The following is a 22127-nucleotide window of genomic DNA, read 5'->3' as shown; positions in this document are numbered from 1 at the left end:
TTCAGTAACTGAGAAGATCGCTGCAGCTAAGTCTTGCAATTAACAAGCCCAATGTGGACAAACTATCAGAGGTATTTGGTTACATTACAATTAATTCACTTGAATATTGTGAAAAAAATGAAATAATGCACGAATAGGACGAAAAAGCCACCTTTCAATGTGTGTATCTGTTTGTTGGTACGTGAACTTGACTTTAAAACAGTTCTCCATTTTTATTATTCTGTTAGCGCTATGAGTAATCGACTTAAGTATTTACCCGGGCTAATTTTAGTGGTGGGAAAAGTGGTGCCCCTTGCTGATATAAATAAAGTGCCTCGGAAATATTCCCCCTGACTCCAGATAGTCTGGTGGTCTGTAGCACTGCTCAGTCCCGTGGATTCAAATTTAACAGTGTGATACGAGAGCAGCGCTGTCATGCCAGCCGTGTGTGTGTGTGTGTGTGTGTGTGTGTGTGTGTGTGTGTGTGTGTGTGTGTGTGTGTGTGTGTGTGTGTGTGTGTGTGTGTGTGTGTGTGTGTGTGTGTGTGTGTGTGTGTGTGTGTGTGTGTGTGTGTGTGTGTGTGTGTGTGTGTGTGTGTGTGTGTCAGAAGCAGAGTGTGCCTTTCCCAGTAAACGGGTCGTGTGTTACCTTCCCTGTGGGTCCCCCTGCCAGCTAGTGTTTGTGAAGTATCAGGTGGCAGTCGTCCCCTTTGCATTTAGCAGGTTGTCAAGTAAGACACTCTCTTCAAGTAATTAGCCTGTCTCTTTACTTGGAAAAATGATAATAATAATTTGCTTCTTGTAAGTCTGAATTTAAATTTATTTTTAATTTTTTTTTACTTTTCCTCCGACCACCAATGAAAGAATCTCTTAAATAGGTCTGTCGTTATTTTACACTTGAGTGTCATATTCACGTCAAACATCCTCATAGAAATAAGCAACTACACACCTTTGCTTTGGCGGAATGACTCCCACTCAGACATGTGACACCAATTCAAAACTCGGTCTTATCTGAAGTGATGAGGAAACACAACAGATAGCAATGAAAACAAAAGTCCTAATTGTTTAACAACGGAAATGGATTTTTTTTTTAACTATTTCTGGCTGAATGATCTTTGTACTTAATACATTTTTTTCCTTTTACAGCAGCATCACACAGAATCATGTGACGAGTACAAACAGTCCAACAGGCGTACTTAATATACTGACACATAATGCATTTAAAAAAAACTTTTCCACTCTTATTTTCCTGGTGCAGATTTTTATATTGGCGTTTTCCCAGTCTAACAGAAGCTTGGGGCTGAGTGGTGAATTCAGATGTGGAATGAACTAAGGCATATATCAATAGCTGCCAGCACCAACATCTCCAGGTGTACATGAATAATGCAAATTACAAGGAAATATATGAAAGGAATGAGTAGGAACAATTACAAAATACCAAGTAATCCCTCCCCAGCTGCTGCTGCTGTTAAAGACACTGTATGAGCTTACTGCTCATTTGGAATAAGAAAAAAATTACAGCATTTTGCTATTTCTCAATGGATTTCTCAAAATGTTCCCTTTCAAGAAAATATTTTCTGCTTTCTTTTGTCTCTTCAGATTGGACCACAGGGTCTAACTTGCTTGGAGTGACATGCTGGTAGTTTTTCAATCTATTGAATATATATGAACTGAATGATATGATGTCGAGTGTGTGGTTGGTTCACACACATACAGCACATGTAGTAATATCCATCTTAACACGGCCTACAGGGGTACAGTATGCAGTATTTCTGTGTTTAAAATGTTTAAAAAAAACAAAATGACAAGAACAAAAAACAGTCATGATGTTGATCCATTGATTATGGGTTGTGCTCTTGGTTTGTGGTCTAAAGTAAGCCAACTGGCCGCAGTCTGTCTAATCTTCAGTCTGTCTTCAGTGTCTTTGGGGAAAAATGTCAGATTGAATATAAAACACAAGAAGCTGGAGCGCTTGGTGTAATGATATGTTCTTTTAATTAAAATTTCTTTAGCCACAATTTTATCTTTATCCTTATCACGCAGCAACAGATAAAAAGCTTCTCGACTGGTGAGGTGAAGGTGTCAGTCATGTTGCGTCTTATCCGCAGTGCAGTCATAGTCCCACGTGTTTCATCCCTCCAGTTAATGAACAGCCAGGTATGACCATATTACACAAGTGTGGTGAAGAAGATTAAAGGAGGAAGCATCATTTTGTGCAGTCATGGGCACAGAGTGTTGTTGAGGCAGAGACTCGACCAAACATTCATTTGTAAAAGCAAAAATGTTAAAGGTATCTCTTCGTATTTCAACTCGACTTTTAAAAATCTGAGTTTTGTGCAGCTGCCTAAGGTTTTTTTTTTTTCTTTTCTTTTTCTCAATGTGTCGCCGTATTGCAGCATTTCTTTATTCAAGTACAAAGTCCTTCAGGTCCTTTCAGACATGGTAACATGTTCTTTAATCCCATCATAGTGTCCCTCATCCAACAGGCTCCACATCTCACTGAATTTACAGACATCAGAAAAGTTTAAAGACTGGATGACAGCAAGCAAGACCCTTTTCCTCTTCATGGAGAATAGATACACATATGACATGTGTTTTATCTTTATGAACACAGGCCATTCACCATGATGCAGCTGTCAATAACAGCTCCCTGCAATAAAACAAAAGGCTTTTTTTGTTTTTTTGGGCCATTTCACAGGCTGGATTGAACTCAGAAGTTCTGTTCTGTTGCCAGGTTGAGCCGCAGTTCAGGAAGGGCCATCGCCACACAGCGTGTTTGCCTGCTCTGACAACATTAGCCGAGGATCTCTTCAGAAGTTTATTTTTCACAGGCTGCGGTCCACCTGTCAAAAGTAGTTTGTCGTTGCAGACCTAAGATGGATTTCACTGAGCTCGCTCTGCGGATGCCCAAACATGTGTCTGTAGCCGTACAGTATGCGGTCAGCACTGCTTAATGCCACATACTAAACTGAGGTGCATTTAGTGTCACATGAACCTTCAGAGAGGCTCTGAATGCACATTTGTCTGTCGTTATCTTTTCTTGGACAGCCTCGTCACATGTTCATATACGTATATTGCTTTTGTTGAAGATCATGCGGGAGGTTTTCTTGGAAAAAATGTTTGCTTCACTTCCTTGTCTGTCTGTTGCACATATAGAAGTAAAACACTCAGCTTCACAAAGTAGCAAAAGGAGATAATATTAGTTAATGTTTAATTTTTGTTTGCAGCTGAAAGCTGAGTCATTGTTTGGCCAATGGATCAATTTGTGGACCGCCATATAATCGAGCTGACAAGTTCTGTATTAAATGTAACAAAGGGAGGAGCAGTCTCCATTAAAGACCCCATGGTATGATGATGATTATGGAATCCTGGTAAATAACATTAAGTCATTTGAAATTCAAGATCACTTCACAGTGAGAATGTAGATGCAATTTGGGACAGGACAGTGAAGTTGAAGCATCACGTTTCGTCAAATCCAATTCCTCTGAGAGATTTTTTATATGTTAATATTATAGAAAGTTTTTGTTTACCTTTTATTTCACCATAACTCTTGGAAATGTATGTATGTGACCACAAATACTGTGTGTAGTGTTTTCCACTAATGTATACTATGTAGTTGGTCTCCAGTCAGTGGCTTTTTAATGGGGTCATATGTAAACAACACATATACAAACTAAGTTCATTAAATTTCTGTGAGCTGTGAATTTTAAACATCACATTTGACACCTAATGATGCATATCTATTATTTTTCATGAAAAAGCTATCAGAAATATTCACCATGGAACAGTAACGCTGATGCTTCGTATATTTCAGGGTAGATAAACAGAACTCACAGCACTCTTTTACTATTGTTATAAATAAATACATCTATTTGTTTTATTCCCGTCGAAGCTGAGGCCTGAATGGCTTTGGCTTTGTCAGGGATAGAATGGATCTGTTCAGTGTAACCACTGCCGATGTACACAAAGACATTTAACTTGTCTGATGTTCCCGGCTGCTCTGTTACAAGTGCAAGGGCAGGACGCAGGCGGCCTCCATCTATATTTGTTCACGTAAACACTCTGTACTGCTGTCATACTGTTTGACCTGCTGCGGGTGTTAATTTGGTCCCAAAGCTGACTCCCGCTGCGTGATGTGTTCGCCTTCAGCCTGCTGCTTTCCAGACTGTAACCACCAAAACAAAAGGCAGGCAGTGAATCTGCCAAGTGTTCAAAGTTAAGATGCTTCATCTGGCAAATGGTACAATATTCTAATCCTGGTCTCACTGCCAATACCACTTAACCGCTGTCCAGGAGTAGGCTGATATACACACTCCTCTTTGCTTCATACACTAAATGCAGTGCAGATCCAGTCGGATGGCTCTCAAAAGAGGGTAATGGTGCAGTTTTTCTATTCAGACATAGAGGTATTATCTGCTTTATCTCCATAAAAGAAAGGAACCGAAAGAAAATTCTTGCACTTCTTAAAGCCTATAAATCTCATTCTATTATTAACTATTGGTTCTTCTTTAATGGGTTACAGTGTGTATGCTTTGAGTCTTCTATACCAGATATAACATGTGGTTATGTAGCCTGAAACGGTCATGAAATGAAAAGAAAGCTACAGTATCATAGAATTCTATATTTAGTTAGATCAGATGTTTTTAGTTTTTTTTAATCAGAAACCATAATTGTAACAAAAATAAAACACTCAAATCTGAATTTATTTGAGTATTTTGAGAGGATGGGACCTCATGAGTGATGGCATACTACAGGAGCTTTGAACCTCCTTATGGAGCTGCACTCTGCTGTATAAAGTATTCACACATAACACGAAGAGGTGATTAATATGTGAATCATTCTGACAATCAAGCTTTTCTTTTTTAACGTTTTCTGTACTCTAATCCCCTCCTTATATATTTCTTGACCTGTGACCTGCTATAGCAAGTGAATTCCTCTGAGTGAGATGAATAGCGTTACCTTATAATTGGGGAAATAACTGACAAAACAATAAACCCAACAATACTCTGATATGAGTATTTTTTCATTAGATGCACCTGTAGATTTGAGACACTCACAAATGTTTAGAAAAGGCGAACACATGAGTCCTTTTCTATTCAGAAAAATTATGTAAAATGTTATCCTAATCAATACTGTCTTAACACGATGACTTGGAAATGATAGAAGGGACAATGCTGTATATGCTGGCTAGATCTACACATTTGGAATGACCGTTGTTATGGTAAACTATGAAGGCGAGGTTAATATGATCTTGGTTAGTCTCATTTTAAAGATCTTTATGTTGCGTTTATTGGATCACTCTTCATCTATCTCATGATCTGTGCCAAGTTATTGTAATTAAAGTATATTCACATTCACCTTGTATAAGGTTAAATGTCTTCTCTTTTACATTTTCTGTTTAGAAAGCTTAAAGTTGCATGAAATACTGGTGGAGAGATAAAAGTGGCAGATGTACTTAACAAAAATGGGTTTTGATGTGATTTGAGATGCTCCGCCTTCGAGATGTACTGCACAGATTGGGTGGTTGTTCTTCATACTGTATGGCAGAGTATTTAGAATATTAAAAGAAGAAGGCGGTGAAATTAAATGTCTCTTTTAGAAATGAGATAAAGTAAAATACCCCCAATGTCTGGGATTTGGTTAAAAAAAAATGTTGTAGAAAGGTTTTCAGCCAATTTTATTATTTTTCCATTGAAAAATGACCAAACAGCCCTAAACTGATTTTATTAATGGGTTTCACCAAGTCAGAAGTTTATAAACAGCTAGTTTATGTTAATTTGGCTCAATTTATGCATGTTTATGGGATTACTTCTTTTTTTTTAAACTAAGGCTGTCGAGATCCTTTTTCAAACTTTGTTTAGGGCTCAGAGTTTCTGAAGTTTAATTGTGGGCTCTAAAGGCCAAGCATGCCTGAGCCAACCCTGTATTATTATTATTATTCATAATTTATATGTTACTGTTTTTAGGAGGCGATCATAATGTCATGATGCTGATGTCTGTGTGACTCCCTCTCTTTCTCTTTCTCTCTCTTTCATCAGACGCGTGATGACTTCCTCGGACAGGTGGACGTCCCCTTGAATCAGATACCAGTGAGTGCTTGGTTGCTGTACAATGTGTACAATTGTGCGCCGGTGCCTTGTGACCTGTTCAGCTTCACGTGGCCTGATTTGTTTCACTGAGCGTTTTACCGTTCCAGCTCTCGACCTCAATCTCACCCATGTCACCATGTAAACATAAACACTCTCGCCCTCATTCTGCTGTCTGTTCCACATCGTTGTGATTAGTTTTGGAAACACAGTTGGTCATGTTTATGTTGCAGCCTTGCTTTTGTTTTATTGTAAATACAACACCCACAAATTAGCCCTCATTGTACAGTGTCACCGCCACCACATGCAAAGGTATTTTAAATGATTCACTGTGTTTATGATGCAGCGCATGTATTCATTCAGCTGGAATTAAACTTTTTTTTTGTGTTGTTTTTTTTTGTTGTTGTTGTTTTCTCAGACAGAAAATCCTAACACAGAAAGGCCATACACATTCAAGGATTTTCTGCTTCACCCACGAAGGTTGGCATGGTTTTATGTAATCTGTTTTGCATTTCATCTTTTTTGTTTAGTTTGTTCATTTTTCCCCCTCCCCGTCCTCCAATCATTTACATGGTTTATTGATGTCGTGCAGCCACAAGTCCAGAGTCAAAGGTCATCTCCGTCTCAAGATGACCTATCTGCCAAAAAACTCTGGTTCAGAGGAGGAGATGGCCGACCAGCCTGAGGACATGGATGTAAGTCAGCACTGAGCCAGATTTTCCATCACAGTGACTCCTCTTTTTTTAATCACTGAACCTCTGTGTGAAGGCAGTCGGGGCTGACATAACGACATCAAAATAACTTTTTAATGCCTCAGTAAACCGAGTTTATTTGGATCTTCTATTGACCCTAAACCACATTGCCTATTGACGATTGCTTTTTGTTGTTATATGGATTTTATTAATTTATTCTACTACTTTAAAGGCTGTTTCGTATTTAAGAATCAAAATAGAAACTAAATACTTTTTTATTAATGTGCTTATGTAAATAGGCTCTGACACAGTTGGACTATTTAACACACATTGTCTTTTCCCCACCTGTTCAGTTCATTTGGTGTCTGCACACGGAGGTGTTATTCGTCTGCCATCAGCACAGCCTCTTTCAAATAGTGTCAAACAGCTGCTGAGCTCCTGGCTCACACAGCCGCACGAATGGATCAGCAATCGCTGCTTGTTGGCTTTAAGATCGCGGGGTGGTAAACATATCATCCAACACTCGTAAACACGGGCAGAAAAAAAACTAAAGCTATCAGCAAAGACGGCCTGCAAACTGACCAAACTATTTTCAGTGTCCTCGATCTGTGTGTATGAGATGACCCATGGTAACAAAACTGCCTTTATCCACAAATGATTAGCTTAAAAAAAAGAAACGTTTATTTAATCAAGATGAGTGGGAAAACCAAGTCTGAATGCAAAGATGTGGGTAAAGCTTTGTGGGGCCCATCTTTCCAACCTGACAACAAATCGCCAGCAGAAGTTAAGAAGTTAGTTACAGAACAAATGTAAATCAGTTAAATACATCCTTCAGAGAGGTTTTCTGATTCTTCAATTCAATAGTGATAGTTGTTAGTGAGAAATCTTTCACTTTCCTGATTAGCTGAAGAACTGAATAAATTTCATGGTGCGGCCATTACACAGTTTTATTGTTTTCTTTCTAGCGGTCAGTCACAGACAGTAATATGATGATCATGTATAATCTGTCTGAGGACAGAGATTTGATCATTGTAACTATGGTCAGTGTACTTAAATATATATCTATATGTATATATTTTAATGCAATGAACAATTACGATAAATAGATAATTTCATGTCTAATTTATTGAATAGAGTTGGTTATTTATTAAAAAACCAAAGTAAACAAATGAATTTATGCTTATTATTATGAGGCTTTATTTTGTTATGATGACAATAATCACATTGAAGAGCCAAGTTATGAACTTCATTGCATCATTTGACTCACAAAGCCTCAGAGGCTTGGAGTCTTTTACTTCAACAGTCATTCAGCTCTGGTTCACATGATACTTTGTGAATTCTTTCTTCATCGTCTAGTCTGTCTTGATGTTTGCCGTTATTCATCTTCTGTTAAGATATTTTCTACCCTCTAAAGGGCCTCCCTGGGTGTAAGCCTCTCTGTGTTTGTTTTGCAGCCTGGTTGGGAGCTACTGGAGTCTCAGGACATGTCGGGTCCCAGGCAAAGCCAGCTGCTGCCTCCTCTGCCCCCTGGCTGGGAGGAGCGGCAGGACAACCTGGGGAGGATCTACTTCGTCAACCATGAACACCGAACCACCCAGTGGCACCGTCCCACCGCACAGTACGACATATCCAGTCTCTTCAGCAAACTCACGTTTCTTCTTTGTTTGTGTATTTCAAATATGTGAGAGCTTGTGTATGTTTCTGTGCCCCAAAACAGGGATGGTAATTTGGAGGTTCAACAAAGCCAAAACAACAATCGGGATGTGGAGCAGGCTTTCAATACACGCAGACAGATCTCAGACCACGATGAAAACGCTACGCAGGAGTCTCCCGAGGTATTCTTTCACAGTTTGTCCATATTGTGTGCTACATTTTTGTGTGTGAAAGTTTTCCAAACTAATCATAAAAGAAAGGAAAGGAAAAAATGTTTTTCAATGTGAATATAAAGAAAGTCCAACATAATTTTAGTGGGAAGAAAATGATGTGTGGTGTGATTGAATTTTAAGTTAGTTAGAAGTTTCACTCTCAATGTGAGATTGGTGAGAGTCCTGCTAAAACAAAGCAGTTATACTCTCTGTGGGCAGCACAATGCCCCAGTCTGAGAATATAACATGAGACTGATTAACCTTCTGTCTTCTGTTGAAAACTACACGCAAACAACAGCAGTGTTGTTTTCCCACATTCCACAGTTTGAAATGGCGCATGTATGGGCTGTGATGCTAACACACACAGAAGAATTGTAGATTCTTACCAAGTAATGTTGTACAGTAGGGAACTTATATAATCCGATATAACTTCACGATAGAAGGACAAAACATTTAATGTCTTGTGAAATATGTGAAACCAACAGCAGACTGACTTCATCCTAGTTTCTTGTTTACTCCAAGCTCACACTGTGGTTTCCAGCTGCAGCAGACAGCTGTTTTCAGTAAAGGAAAGCTACAAAAAAAACAACCACACAGTACCTGCTAAGCTTCAAGCAGCAGTCAAACATAAGCTGGTGAACGTAGCTGGTGAGAAATTGGCCTTAATAGACAGTAAATAGTAAAACCAAAATGAGGGGGAGGCGAAACTGGGAGGCCTGAAACTTGACTCCAGATAAAAATGAACGTGTTTACTGGGTGTGTGTCACCTCATCTTTTTCATATCAGCTAGACAGCTGATATCCTGACTGTTTTTGGTTGCAGTTTGTCTTTACTGCACAGACATAGAAGGAAAAGCTGTTGTTGCGATTAAACAATGTAAAACAGGCTGCCCTCCAGACTGAATCTAAAAGTGGAGCCACAAAAATGTGCACAGATGTGGCAGCAGATGTTGGAGCCAGGTGTTGCTGTGGGGTTTGTAGCGGTGCACTTCTGGCTGGTGTTCTGGCTTAAACGCTTGAGAAAATCCACTTTGAGTTGAAACAAACTAGCTGAAAGGTTCATTATAACATAGATATCTCAGTGGCTTCAAGTGTGTGTGTGTGTGTGCGCGTGTGCGTGCGTGTAGATAGAATTCATCTTCTCTATGCACTAAAAGTAAGGAAATTAGTTTTGCTTTTCAATAGTGTCACATATGTAAGAAATATGCATTTGTGGGACGAGCAACAGAGCTGAGTTTGTGGGTCGTACCCATTGAAAGACTATTGGAATTGGACTATTTATTCATTTACCAAGTGAGAGACTCAGAAGCTTGTTGAAAACCATACACAACACTCATTATTTGACCTCTGACAGACATTTCCTAGATGTTCTGATGCGTTACTTTCCGCTTAAAAAAAGTAAACTATCAAGTTTGGCCAAACCGTTTTGATTATAACAATGCACTTTGTTATTTTTCTCTTTCTCATCTTCTAGAGCTGGGAGATCATCGCCGAGAACGACAGCACCTTGTACCACAACAATAACCAGCTGGTATCTCCTTCGTCCCACATACCCGTGGAGATCCACTCGTGCTGCGACGGGCTGAGCAACACGCACATTTCAGGGGCCAGAGCTGGCGAGCAGCGCTCCTCGCAGACGGTGAGTCATGTTTGGTTCATTGTGGTAACTATCAGAGGAAGCGACTCAGATTCAATTAGAGCTTGTCTTGAAGGACAGGAAGCTGTACGGGAAGTAGGAAGTGACACACATTAACCCTTTATCAGGTAAATGACCATATTTGGTAGCTTTTGCATTTCCATCAAGCATACTACTACAATTGCCCATTGGTGTTGGATTATGATGATGTACAATACTGTTTTACACTTTTTTTTAAACCAGCTGCATTTTCTTTTGTCTCGTTTCCCAGCTTGAGATGTTTACCTCAAAATCACATGTCGTATTGTTAGACATTTATACCCAGTAGTTTTATAGGGAGTCGTCACAATATTTCAAATCCAGTGATTCATTTATTCCATTTAGAGATTTTAGGGAGCCAGGAATGTTTGAATAAATCATGAAATCTGAAGTATTACATTTAAAACCCATACAAAATCCATACAACATATATTTTTTTAACTTTGATGACACAGAAAAGCTCAGATTATTTCAGTGGCGACACAACGGAGGACTGTAGTCTCCCAGTGTTCATTGTTGTCATCCTTCCTCTTTGCTGCAGGATCATGTTAGTAATTCACGCCATTCCAGCCTCAGAGGAAGTGTCCACAATTCACCTGCAGAGGAACGTCCTGCAAATCCTGTGGTGAGTATTTCACTCACTGTTGAAATAACTCCCTCTGGAATTTGACCAAACTGGTCTTGCATCAGGGAGTTTCTGCTTCCGACAACTACTCAATGGTATATAATAGAATAAAATACAAATACTTTATTATTCCCAGAGGGAAATTCTTGTAGCAGTTCCCTAATTTATAAAAAGAGTTTATTGATAGAGTGACAGAGCTGTTCTTCAATGGAAATGACTCAACAGTTTTCATTGACAAAAAAATGTGAGGAGCTCGAGGAAGCTTCAGTGATTTTTGATTAAAATGTTATCACACGCAAGAGAACACTGGTGATTTCTAGCAATTTGACAGTTGATGTTGTTCTTTTTCGGCAATTATCAATGTGTTGGGGTTTTTTTTTCTCTTTATTGTTGAATAGCTGCTTTCAAACTCAGCGGGGCTGCCTGCAGGCTGGGAGGAGAAGCGGGACAACAAAGGAAGGCGCTACTTCATCAACCACCTCAGCCGAACCACAACATGGTCACGACCTCTTCTCCAGGTCTCTCATTTATCAGCTGCATTTGCATCCATGTATTTTCTTCTATGATGTTTTTATCATTGCTTTTGTTCTGCATCAGTTGCTGTTCAAATTCGTTATTATAAAGCACTTTGAATTGCCTTGAACAAATAAAGTGGCCTTGATGTACACAAGCACTTTAAACAAGAAGCAAACCGGCAGAAATGCTACTTTCCTGTTCCCAATTCAGTTTATCTAATCGATCTAAAATGTTTTGGTTTTTATTGGACAGAGAACCTCAGAGGCATCTGCACCAGCCCAACAACAACAACAACAACAACAACAACAACAACCACCACCACCACCACCACCACCACCATCATCCGCAGCAGCAGCACAAAGCAACACCGGTTCATCTCGGAGCACGAGTCCACCACAGCTGCCTTTGTCGCCTGAGGGGTCTCCTCGCCACACGCCGAGTCCCGACGCCACAGCCGAGCCTGGCTTCTTGCCCGCTGGTTGGGAGGTTCGCAGCGCTCCCAATGGACGACCTTTTTTCATCGACCACAACACAAAGACAACTACCTGGGTAAAAATATTCTCCACATGTGAGATAAATAAAGGATATCTTATCTTATCTTAAATATAGTAATAAAAAACAACAAAGGGGTTGATCTGAAAACAGTTTTTTACTAACACTCTAGAAGCATGTTCATTTCTGCTTGTAGAGGTAAATGACACCATGAAAGAGTGCAGTTGCATAAATACATTTAGAGCACATTTCAGAAAAGCATTGATAAATCATGCAGGTAATATTAATATGAAATTGCATTCTTTCTCGTGAAAACTAGATTCCTGGCAGATTTTGTATAAACTTTTTTTTTTTTTTTTATATGTAAGTGGGAACTGTATAGCTATATTCTGTCATAAAGTCTAGATGAGAAAATTCGACTACTCTTAAAAGATTTAGAGAAGAACTCTTTCGGATTTTTATTTTTTTCTGGGGAAATGTTGGCGATGTTCTGGTGGTCAGGAGGATTCCAAAAGGTTGGGGACTGAGAGCTGAATGCTCAAGCTTCATTTGTAAACAGGTGACATGGAGATGAACGCCGATACAGAGGACCTCCTTGTGTTCATGAGGAGAAGAAGGTTGTTCATGACATTTAATGGTCACATCTTCATCAGTGCGTTGCTCAGCTGCGAGTTAGTTAGTTGGAGCGAGTCCAGCAGCTGAAGTTCTGAACTGGTTGGAGTTTATGGATTTTTTTTTTTTTTTTTTTTTTACTATCCCCCAACAAAGTTGGAATAATGTGTGTTGTGCCAAATGAGTGCAGTAGTGGGAGAGTGCTGTGAGCTGTGGAAGTTTAGGAGACAATGAATGATGCAAAGGCTGCCTAGTTGATTGTAATGATGTGGGATTGTGATGATAGACTGCAGTCTGAGACAATAGGGTGTGAGAAAAAAAAGACCAAGAGTTTGTTGAAAAAAACAAAAAACAACCTGCAGTTTTTTCGCACACTGAGATTTGTTTTCCGGTTGTGCGGCATTGCCTCCATAGTGTACAACAAACAGCCTTATGCAAGCATTTCCTCTCCCACTCATACACGCCCTGTTTTTCTTCTCTGAATAGGAAGATCCCAGGCTGAAGATTCCAGTACACATGAGGAGGGCGGCCTCTCTCGACCCTGCTGATCTGGGCCCTCTGCCGGTAACTTCCTCCATTACACAAAACCAGTAAAACTGAATTGGAAGATATGAATCAGATGTCTGAAAAACACATGTATAGTGGAACATATTTTCAGAGCCTGTGTTACTCTTGTCCTCTCTGAATCTGTTTCATATTGTTTGTTCCCAGCCTGGATGGGAGGAAAGAGTTCACTCTGACGGGAGAATATTCTACATCGATCACAGTGCGTACGATGTCCATTTAGTTTATTTCAACTAATGACATTCATTCTATTCAAACTGATGTTAGAGTCATCTTATTATTCCTGTGTGTTTTTATTCAATGAATTAATAGATGGTTCTGCTTTTCTTTCTCAGACACCAAAACCACACAGTGGGATGATCCCAGGCTACAGAACTCTGCTATAACTGGACCAGTCAGTATCAACACTATATTTCTCACTAACATAATACTGTCACAGACACATTTGCCTATATGTGAATATCGACATTGATTACGGAGTACAGCTTGAGGTAAAGTGCATTTTTTTGTCACTGAACTGCGTTCTTTGTTGATCATAGGCAGTGCCTTATTCTCGAGATTATAAACAGAAGTACGATTACTTCAGAAAGAAGCTGAAGAAACCGGTGAGTTTCCTCAAGCAGCAGCTGTCGCTCAGATTATCATCATTCTGACCTCTGAAGGATGACTCACCGCTTTACATCTTCATTGTAGGCTGACATCCCTAACCGCTTTGAGTTGAAGCTGAAACGCAACTCCGTCTTTGAGGACTCGTATAGACGCATCCTCTCGGTGAAGAGGCCCGACCTACTGAAGGCTCGACTGTGGGTGGAGTTTGATGGGGAAAAGGGCCTGGATTATGGTGGTTTAGCCCGGGAGTGGTTCTTCCTCATGTCCAAGGAGATGTTCAACCCCTACTATGGACTCTTTGAGTACTCTGCCACGTGAGTTCAAATTGTTCCTCTGAGCTCCACTTTGTCTCACACCAGGAAGTCATTTTTGGTTGAATGCTGGACTTCCTAATGTTTTACACTTTATAATGTATATTTGTTGACATTCTTAGGCAATTACACATACAGAAAATTAATCATTTAATTTGAGATATCTGGTATATCTTTATATATATATATAGCCTCAACTGTTGTGTTATAATTATGATTTTGGACCTAACCTTATTTTTCCATAATGATTTGTTGCTATGACATTTGGAATTAATTCAATTCTAAAAGTGTATGTTTTTAGATTAAGTGTATAGGGCTCTGACGTGATAATTATTAGTCCGCTTACATTTTACTACTTTTCCTTATCAAGGTAAAGGTTTGCCGCCATGCTCGTGTAGTCCAGCTCTGCCACAAGTTTACTGGATATATTTAGATATCTCAATCTGTGTTTGATTGTCAGAGTGTATGGTAGGTTGGAAAATAGCAAGAATATGAAAAAGAAAGTGATCAGGAGTCATGAGGCGTTGATGCAGGTCGCATTACTCGAGATGAGCGTCAGTGAAAATATAAACAACATCAGTTTATCACATCATTCACAACACTTATTAAGAATTCTTTTTGACTGTAAATGATCTGTTTCTCTCTTTAAGAGCTCTATTCCACTTTTTTCTTCACAGACGAATATAGATTGAATGAAACAATGAGAGGAGGAGTTAAAACAGCCATTCAAAAAACATTACTTCTTTTAAAATGTGATAATATTTGTCTTCCAGGGACAACTACACTCTGCAGATTAACCCAAACTCGGGTTTATGTAACGAGGACCACTTGTCCTATTTCAAGTTCATCGGTCGCGTGGCCGGCATGGCCGTGTATCACGGCAAACTCCTGGATGGTGAGCGAGACCTGATCAAATCCATACTGTGTAAAGTTTGAGACATTTTAAAGGCATGAGCAGATCCTGACGTCTTTGTCTCCTTCCAAGCCTTCTTCATTCGGCCTTTTTACAAGATGATGCTGCAGAAGCCAATCATCCTCCAGGACATGGAGTCCGTCGTGAGTAGTCGCAGTATTCAAGACGACCCCCTGAATTGAAATGTTTACATGAACGAGATCCTCAGTGTTTGATTGACTCTGCTGTCTTACTTTTCAGGATAGTGAATATTTCAACTCACTGATGTGGATTTTGGAGAATGACCCAACAGATTTGGATCTAATGTTTACCATCGATGAGGATCTGTTTGGACAGGTTTGTCACCATCTTCTTCATTGGTTTTATGATGTTTAAGTTTCTTTCTGTGTAAATGACGCCTCGCATCCCGTCCTTGTTGTTCAGACTCACCAGCACGAACTGACACCGGGCGGTGCAGAGATCGTTGTCACCAACGAAACAAAGAAGGAATACATCCAGTAAAGAACTGAAAACTTATTTATCTCGTTCTAAGAGTCAAATTCTGGTTTAATGCTAATCTGTTGTTTTGTGTTTGGCAGTCTGGTGATGCAGTGGAGGTTTGTGAACCGAGTCCAGAAGCAGATGACTGCTTTCAAAGATGTAACAGTTTATTTTATATCAAAATGAGAAACCCTTTCTACGCAAAAATGTGTATAACTCTGGTAAATTCTTTTGTGTTGCAGGGATTTTTCGAGTTGATACCACAAGATCTGATCAAGATCTTTGACGAGAATGAGCTGGAGGTGAGTTCTTAGTTGATTCAATGCACAGACTGGCGTCCAGTTAACGTTTTCTAAATAACTGATCATCTACCTGGTTTCTTTCCCCGACAGTTGCTCATGTGCGGCCTTGGAGACGTGGATGTGAACGACTGGAGGGCGAACACCAAGTACAAGAACAGCTACAGCGCCAACCACGTGGTTATCCAGTGGTTTTGGAAAGTAAGACAACTTTCAACAACAGAAGCCAATGAGCTGAAGTTGTGGTCCGAGCTTCTCTTTAATTTTTCTGTGCGTCGCTGTAGACGGTGCTGGTGATGGACGCCGAGAAGAGAATCCGACTCTTACAGTTTGTGACGGGAACATCGAGGGTCCCAATGAATGGGTTTGCTGAACTCTACGGTAAAATAACACAATACGTCTTCATTACTGCTTCAATGTTCTGGTGGTGATGTAAAGTTTGCGAGTCAGCTGTGATCGTATATTCTCTTTTTTCTCTGGATTTCATCTGTAACATGAATCTTGATAAATGTTCTTCTTTGCCTCTATTTGTCACAGTGCTACGTTAAAATTATGTTATTGTCTCATGTTTATTATTCAGGGTCGAACGGACCACAACTGTTCACCATCGAGCAGTGGGGCACACGTGAAAAACTTCCAAGAGCCCACACATGGTAAGCTCTATTCTTTGAGTTTAAGACACAGTAGGATACACTGCGAAGATGTATCTGAGAAATTACTATATAATGGAAATGGAAATTCTTCCCATGATTTAATTTAAAGAGTAAAACATCCATGTATTTTCAATTTAGGCCACGTAAACTGAAATATTTAACTTTATGTTTCATACTACTTAAGTACAGACTTTTCTAAAAGTTCCTCTCGCCTACATTCCAATATTGTGTTCCACAAAATATCAATAGCAGTTAGCTTATTCTAAAAAAAAACATACACCTTAGATGTATTTCTCATAAACTGAAATATTTCAAGCTCGTTCATTTCAGCCTTTTGTAATTTTACTTCACAAATCATGAAAATCAAGAACACAGCCTGAAAGTAATCTATTACTTTATAAGATCAGCTGTGCCTCCTGTTTTGTTAAAGTGGAAATCATAATTGTCCTGTTAAAACCACAAAAGAAATGCTTCAAACTATTTAGTTTATATATAACTGACATATCGATTAACTTTCCAATAATATAGACATTTTTTGAAATGCACCTATGTTTGCTCCTGATTTCTCTAAATTCCTTTATGATTCTATTGCTCCAGTATGACTCCAGCCACGTTTTTTTCCTTTAAACTTTCCCCTCCAGCTTTAACCGGCTGGACCTTCCTCCGTACGAGTCTTTCGAGGAACTGAGGGAGAAACTTCACATCGCCATCGAGAATGCACAAGGCTTCGACGGGGTGGATTAGAGTGCGTCTGTCGGGATGGAGCCGAAATGACGTGACTGCCGTCGGCGCAAAGCCAGGCGGCGTGACACGGTGACGGTGACGAGGAAAACAAGCTGTGCTTCAGATTCGGGTCTTAACTTGCCAGCTGTGTGACACATGAAGGACAGTCGCACGACCCCCGCTCTGGTCCTCTGCTTAGACAGACGTTTGAGAGAGAGAACTTTAAATCTGGAGTGAACGAGGTATTTCTATGTCACTCCGCGTATTCTCAAGTTTACAAATCAGGTTTTCTTATTATTTGAATCTTTATTTTAAGTCGCTCAAAGATGTATTCACTCTTACTTGTTCTGCTAAAATGCATACATATTTAAAGAACTTGATTCTGTGAAAAAAAAAGGATTCTAGAAATCAGATAAATATAAATGTGAATGCAACCTATACAGTATCTGACCGAAACATCAAACCTTAAAAGAGCTTTGTTTTCATGTGCTTTCAATCCAAATCTTTTTCTAGCCAGTGTCTCAGCCATCTTGGAAGCTTTCAGTGTGATTCTGTTGCTTGAAGTCGCTCCATCTTTCTTTGCCTTGAAAGTGCGGAAGGATGAACCCCCTCCTCACAAAGCTTGATCCTCCTCGTCTCTTTTTAGAAGTTTTGAATGTTTTCACATGTTCAACATATTCTTGTTAATGGCTGTTGTCAAATGGCAATAAAAAGCACAACTCTTCCTGAGATAGCTCGATATCAAAACAGTCTCTACACATGTCTGCAACTGTCATATCTGTTACATCTATAGTTTTGTACTAAAGCTTATTTTATCATTTGAAATAGTCTCAATTACACTTAAAATAAATTCAATTTAAAAAAGGTGTGTCTTAATAGTACAGTTATTTATTTTATCCCCCATCTGTTTACATTATATTTAATTTTTTTTTATTTTAAATGGCATTCTTAGTTGGCAATATTTCATTTTTTTTTTACACCTTCCTATATCAGATATATTCCCAGAATTGCTGTTTGTTTTAACCGTCAGCAAATAGTTCTTGTGTGTCTCGAATCATCTCTTGGGTTTTTCACATCTTTTGCCTTTTGTTGGCCCAAGTCCTGATCTGACAGCGATAACTGAAGTAAGAAATCATTTGAAGATTTGCTCTACGAGTCAAATTCATCCCCTTCACAGCAGTCATCAAAATCTGGTTGGAGGCTGCTGTTTATACTTATTTTTACTTTTTTTTTTACTTCTTATCTTTTAAGAGATGATTGATATGTTGCAGAATTTCCCATTTATAAGAAGCATTTATATTCTGACATGTGATCTTAGTGTTTTGTTTCATCCACTAAGAACCTTTATACAGTAAAAACTTTTAATTGCAGGTTATGATGCCACAAAACGGAATCATCTGGTTAGGATGGTAAATACCTTTCACAAGATACTGTACAGTTTGGCTTTGTCGCAGGGCCACAGGTTGAAATAATCAAACACACTGTGACAACGTTTTTCATTTAAGCCCAACATGAGAATGGGTAAAAAAAGAAAACAAGTAGGTAATTTTTATGATGTGTCTCTACTGCAATTTATATAGGTATGAGTATTCAACCCTCTTTAGAATATGTCATTGAACCACCTGGAGGGGGGAAATAAAATCGAGCAACATTATTGTATTTAATTTTCACATTACTTTTTTCAGTACACCATATCAGAAAATGCTAAATCCCAAATATGTGGACTTCAACAGCATTGGCAGCAGAAAATGAGCAGGTTACATACAATTTTGAGCGACTGTAGTTAAACTAATAATCATTATGGTAGTGATGTACCAATACCAGGACCAGAAAAAGATGAACTAATCATACTGTTGTTTGTCTCCATGTGGTCCACTGATCCAAAGACTGCATGCAGACTGTGTTGAAACCCGATGCGTAAATGTACATACCAACATCAGATCTCTGAAATGTTTTAGTTAATCGGATTTTTTTTTTTTTAAATATATTGAACATGCAAGTATATTGTTGTACAATGTTAGGAAGCATTTTGTGTTAGGGCTGTTAAAGTCATCACTACAGGCTGAGAAAAAGGCTAAAAAGGAGGAAGGTGCACATCTACATTGAGCACCCTTTGCTGTTCACTTACACTCATACTCAAGTTCAACACTGATTGTTCACATACCAGAAGAATTAAATGATGTATCTTTGCATTATGTCTCCTGGCCGGTATCTTTGTATAAAACAAATCAGACAAACTGACTTTACACAGTTTCTATACAGTACGGCAAATATTATATTCGTTGTCGTTTGTCATCGAACGATATGAATTTGTGTTCTGCTCCTCAACAAGGGTGTCTAATTGCAGCACAGTGCTCTATTTTTAAGAGTGCAACTTTAAAAATTGTTTTGTTGGTTGTCAACATGTGTACAGATTATTGTTTTCAAAATGAGCGATCCCTCGTGATACCTTTGTAAGAAAGTAACTGTACTTAAAGCTGGGGTTTTAACATTTTCTGAATGGTGAAACGCGTGTTTACACTACCTGCCACGTTTACAGGTCGGTGATAAAGGAAGGTATTGTGGGCTGGTTCTTGTCTCTGACAACACAATTTTATACTTCTGCTTTTATAAAGTGAAGCACTTTGTTAATATTGATGAGTCTTACTTCTGAACTGTCTGAATCTTTGCTAATCTGTCAACTGCGGACTGCTTTAATCACTCTTCAAGAACATGATCGTATGCTTCAAGTGCACATGTGTTAAAGTGTTTACATGTGAACATTGCTGAAAATAAGCACATTCTCCTCTGTCACTTGTATTTAAAAAATAAATACAAAGGCCTCCATTTGTAACGTGTTATAGAGTTCAATTATGGTTAATAATGTTCTGATCTCTGAATGAAAGTACTGTTATACATGTTTTCTCCTTAGGACTAATTAATACGTCAACACTTCCTTTCTGATATATAAAGTTTTTGTTATCATTGTAGCACCTATAAGTGCATTACAACAAAAGCATACATGCAACATATTTATACAACAATTTAAAGGGTGAAATGAAATGGAGCTGTTTAAATGCATAGCTGAATAAACTGAATATAGATATATTGAATAAATATAAAAGCAAGTATTGAGTGTGTGTCTATATGTTGCTTCCCCAGTCATTCTGTGTAGCCCGTCAAACGGCTTGACAGCGACAACAAGGTTCAGTGATTGAGCCACCTCACCTGCGCACACAACCATCAGTTGATTTTGACATTTAAAATGAATGAGTGCAAAGTGTCACTTTTGTCACTGGTTTGCATGGCAAAATAGGGTTTCATCGGATTGCGCATTGTGTCTTGACTACATTATAATTGAGGCTAAGTAAACTGACTGATGTTCACTGCAAAGTGGTGTAGCGGTTAGCTCTCTTGCCTCGCAGGAAGTGTTCCCATTGTTCAATCCCCGGTTTCGGGGGCCGTGTGTGTTGTTTGTTGAGTTTGCATGTTCTCCCTGTGAGGGCAGATTTTCTCCCAGAGTCCAAAGATGTGACTACTAGATGAAGTTGGATCTCTTTTTTTATTTCTTTATTTTTATTTCTTTAGTTGATCGGGACAACGCACATAAATGAACAATCAAATACAAATACAAATTGTAAATGTACCAGATTATAGCAAAAATGCTCATTTACATCTGTAATCCTGAGGCAGGTCACACAAGCAATACAGTGTATAAAGGAATATAAAAACACAATATACTAACTATACAAATTGCATCAACGTAAAGTGAGTGCAGGACTAATTTACTTTCAGATAATGTTTAAGTTGTTTTTTGAAAGATAAGTAAGTCAGGCATTCTCTTATATCTGTCGGCAGGCTGTTCCAAAACTGACCTCCTCTTATGGACAGCACAGTTTGTCCAAATGTTGTTCTTCTGTGTGGGATCTCAACATCTCCTCTGAAGGAAGCTGTATTCTGAGACCCCTCACAGGTTTAGGTTTAACGTGGTTAGAGAGTGGGGGCTTGAAGTGCTTTGTAGACAAGGCAACAGTTTTAGAAATTCTGAAATAGGAATACTTCAGTGATGATATGACCAAGGCTTTTGATCCAGAATTTGTATGGACTTTTTGAAAAGGGTTTCTATGGTTTTGCTATTTGTGTCTCCAGTGCGTGACGAGGATGTAATACAGTAATCTAAGTGTGAAAAAAATCATAGAATGTAGAAACATCTTTGCTGAGTTTATTGTCATAAATGGCCTGATTCATTTGAAGTTCTGTAAATTGAACTTGATTGTGTTAGCAGTGAGTTTAATGTTTTTTAAAGGAGTGTTGAATCCAGATTGACCCTGAGATACTTGAACTCCTCAACAAGGTCAAGCTCAGTGTCCCCAAAGAACACATTAGAGCGATAAAGTTTAATAGTTTTTTTTGTGTGAACATCATTGACACGGTTTTCTCTAAATTGATCATAAGCATGTCATGTTTATGTTCGTGGTTGTCTGTCTCTGCGTTTAACACGTGATAAGCCTTTTCCCTCAATGGCACTTGGGTTGGCTCCAGCTCCTCCTGACCCTCAGTTGGATAAAGCAGTAGAGAATGGATGAACACAGTTTTCAGCTGGCACTGTAGCGTGACATTTGGTTCTCAGCCTGCACCTTTCTGCATGGATTTGAATAATCTCCTTATGCCCGAGTCCTTTTTTTTCCTCCAACTTTTAATCCCAAAATCACGAAATCTGAGTAGCCTCGGTGCGGGAAAGTTGCTTCCCTCCCTGCCAAAAAAGAAAAACATGGTTTTGAAGCATGACAGATATGCTTCTGGTGATTTACTGCTGCTTAGCTCTGACAGAAAACAAAAATTACAAAGTCATGAGTCATACAAAAAGATGAGTCATGAAACGAATGCATTTTAGCTTGTAGAAACACGTTACAGTTTTAAGAACAAAAAAAACAAAAAAAAAACATTTCTTTTGCTGTCTTCTTACATATTTGCAAATCCAAACTGTATATGTCCTCGTTGAGTTGCCGTACCCATTGGGCGGGTAATGTGGAGACTGTTGCTAGGCAACGCTTAC

General features: G+C 38.9%; 1 protein-coding gene across 2 annotated transcripts in view; it reads left to right on the top strand.

Annotated features, from left to right (window-relative positions):
• nedd4a (NEDD4 E3 ubiquitin protein ligase a) overlaps positions 1-20182 on the top strand; it is a 31856-nt gene extending 11674 nt beyond the window's left edge. For both annotated transcript variants that reach the window (XM_080458111.1, XM_080458112.1), the window contains exons 6-29: positions 6017-6067; positions 6483-6544; positions 6657-6759; positions 8211-8374; positions 8474-8591; positions 10095-10259; positions 10837-10920; positions 11319-11438; positions 11689-11985; positions 13027-13104; positions 13252-13306; positions 13440-13498; positions 13644-13709; positions 13798-14027; positions 14798-14919; positions 15010-15080; positions 15178-15273; positions 15361-15434; positions 15516-15576; positions 15660-15719; positions 15810-15917; positions 16001-16097; positions 16297-16369; positions 17011-20182. In XM_080458111.1, the coding sequence (XP_080314237.1) occupies positions 6017-6067; positions 6483-6544; positions 6657-6759; positions 8211-8374; positions 8474-8591; positions 10095-10259; positions 10837-10920; positions 11319-11438; positions 11689-11985; positions 13027-13104; positions 13252-13306; positions 13440-13498; positions 13644-13709; positions 13798-14027; positions 14798-14919; positions 15010-15080; positions 15178-15273; positions 15361-15434; positions 15516-15576; positions 15660-15719; positions 15810-15917; positions 16001-16097; positions 16297-16369; positions 17011-17113 (2517 nt within the window). In that variant the 3' untranslated portion in view covers positions 17114-20182. The remainder of the gene's footprint in view (positions 1-6016; positions 6068-6482; positions 6545-6656; positions 6760-8210; positions 8375-8473; positions 8592-10094; positions 10260-10836; positions 10921-11318; positions 11439-11688; positions 11986-13026; positions 13105-13251; positions 13307-13439; positions 13499-13643; positions 13710-13797; positions 14028-14797; positions 14920-15009; positions 15081-15177; positions 15274-15360; positions 15435-15515; positions 15577-15659; positions 15720-15809; positions 15918-16000; positions 16098-16296; positions 16370-17010) is intronic.
• The last annotated feature ends 1945 nt before the right edge of the window (positions 20183-22127 follow it).

Source organism: Lipophrys pholis, assembly GCF_963383615.2.
Source record: "Lipophrys pholis genome assembly, chromosome: 2".
NCBI lineage: Eukaryota > Metazoa > Chordata > Actinopteri > Blenniiformes > Blenniidae > Lipophrys > Lipophrys pholis.
Note: the sequence above shows the minus strand (reverse complement) of the source record. Positions and strands in the feature narration are given on the sequence as shown.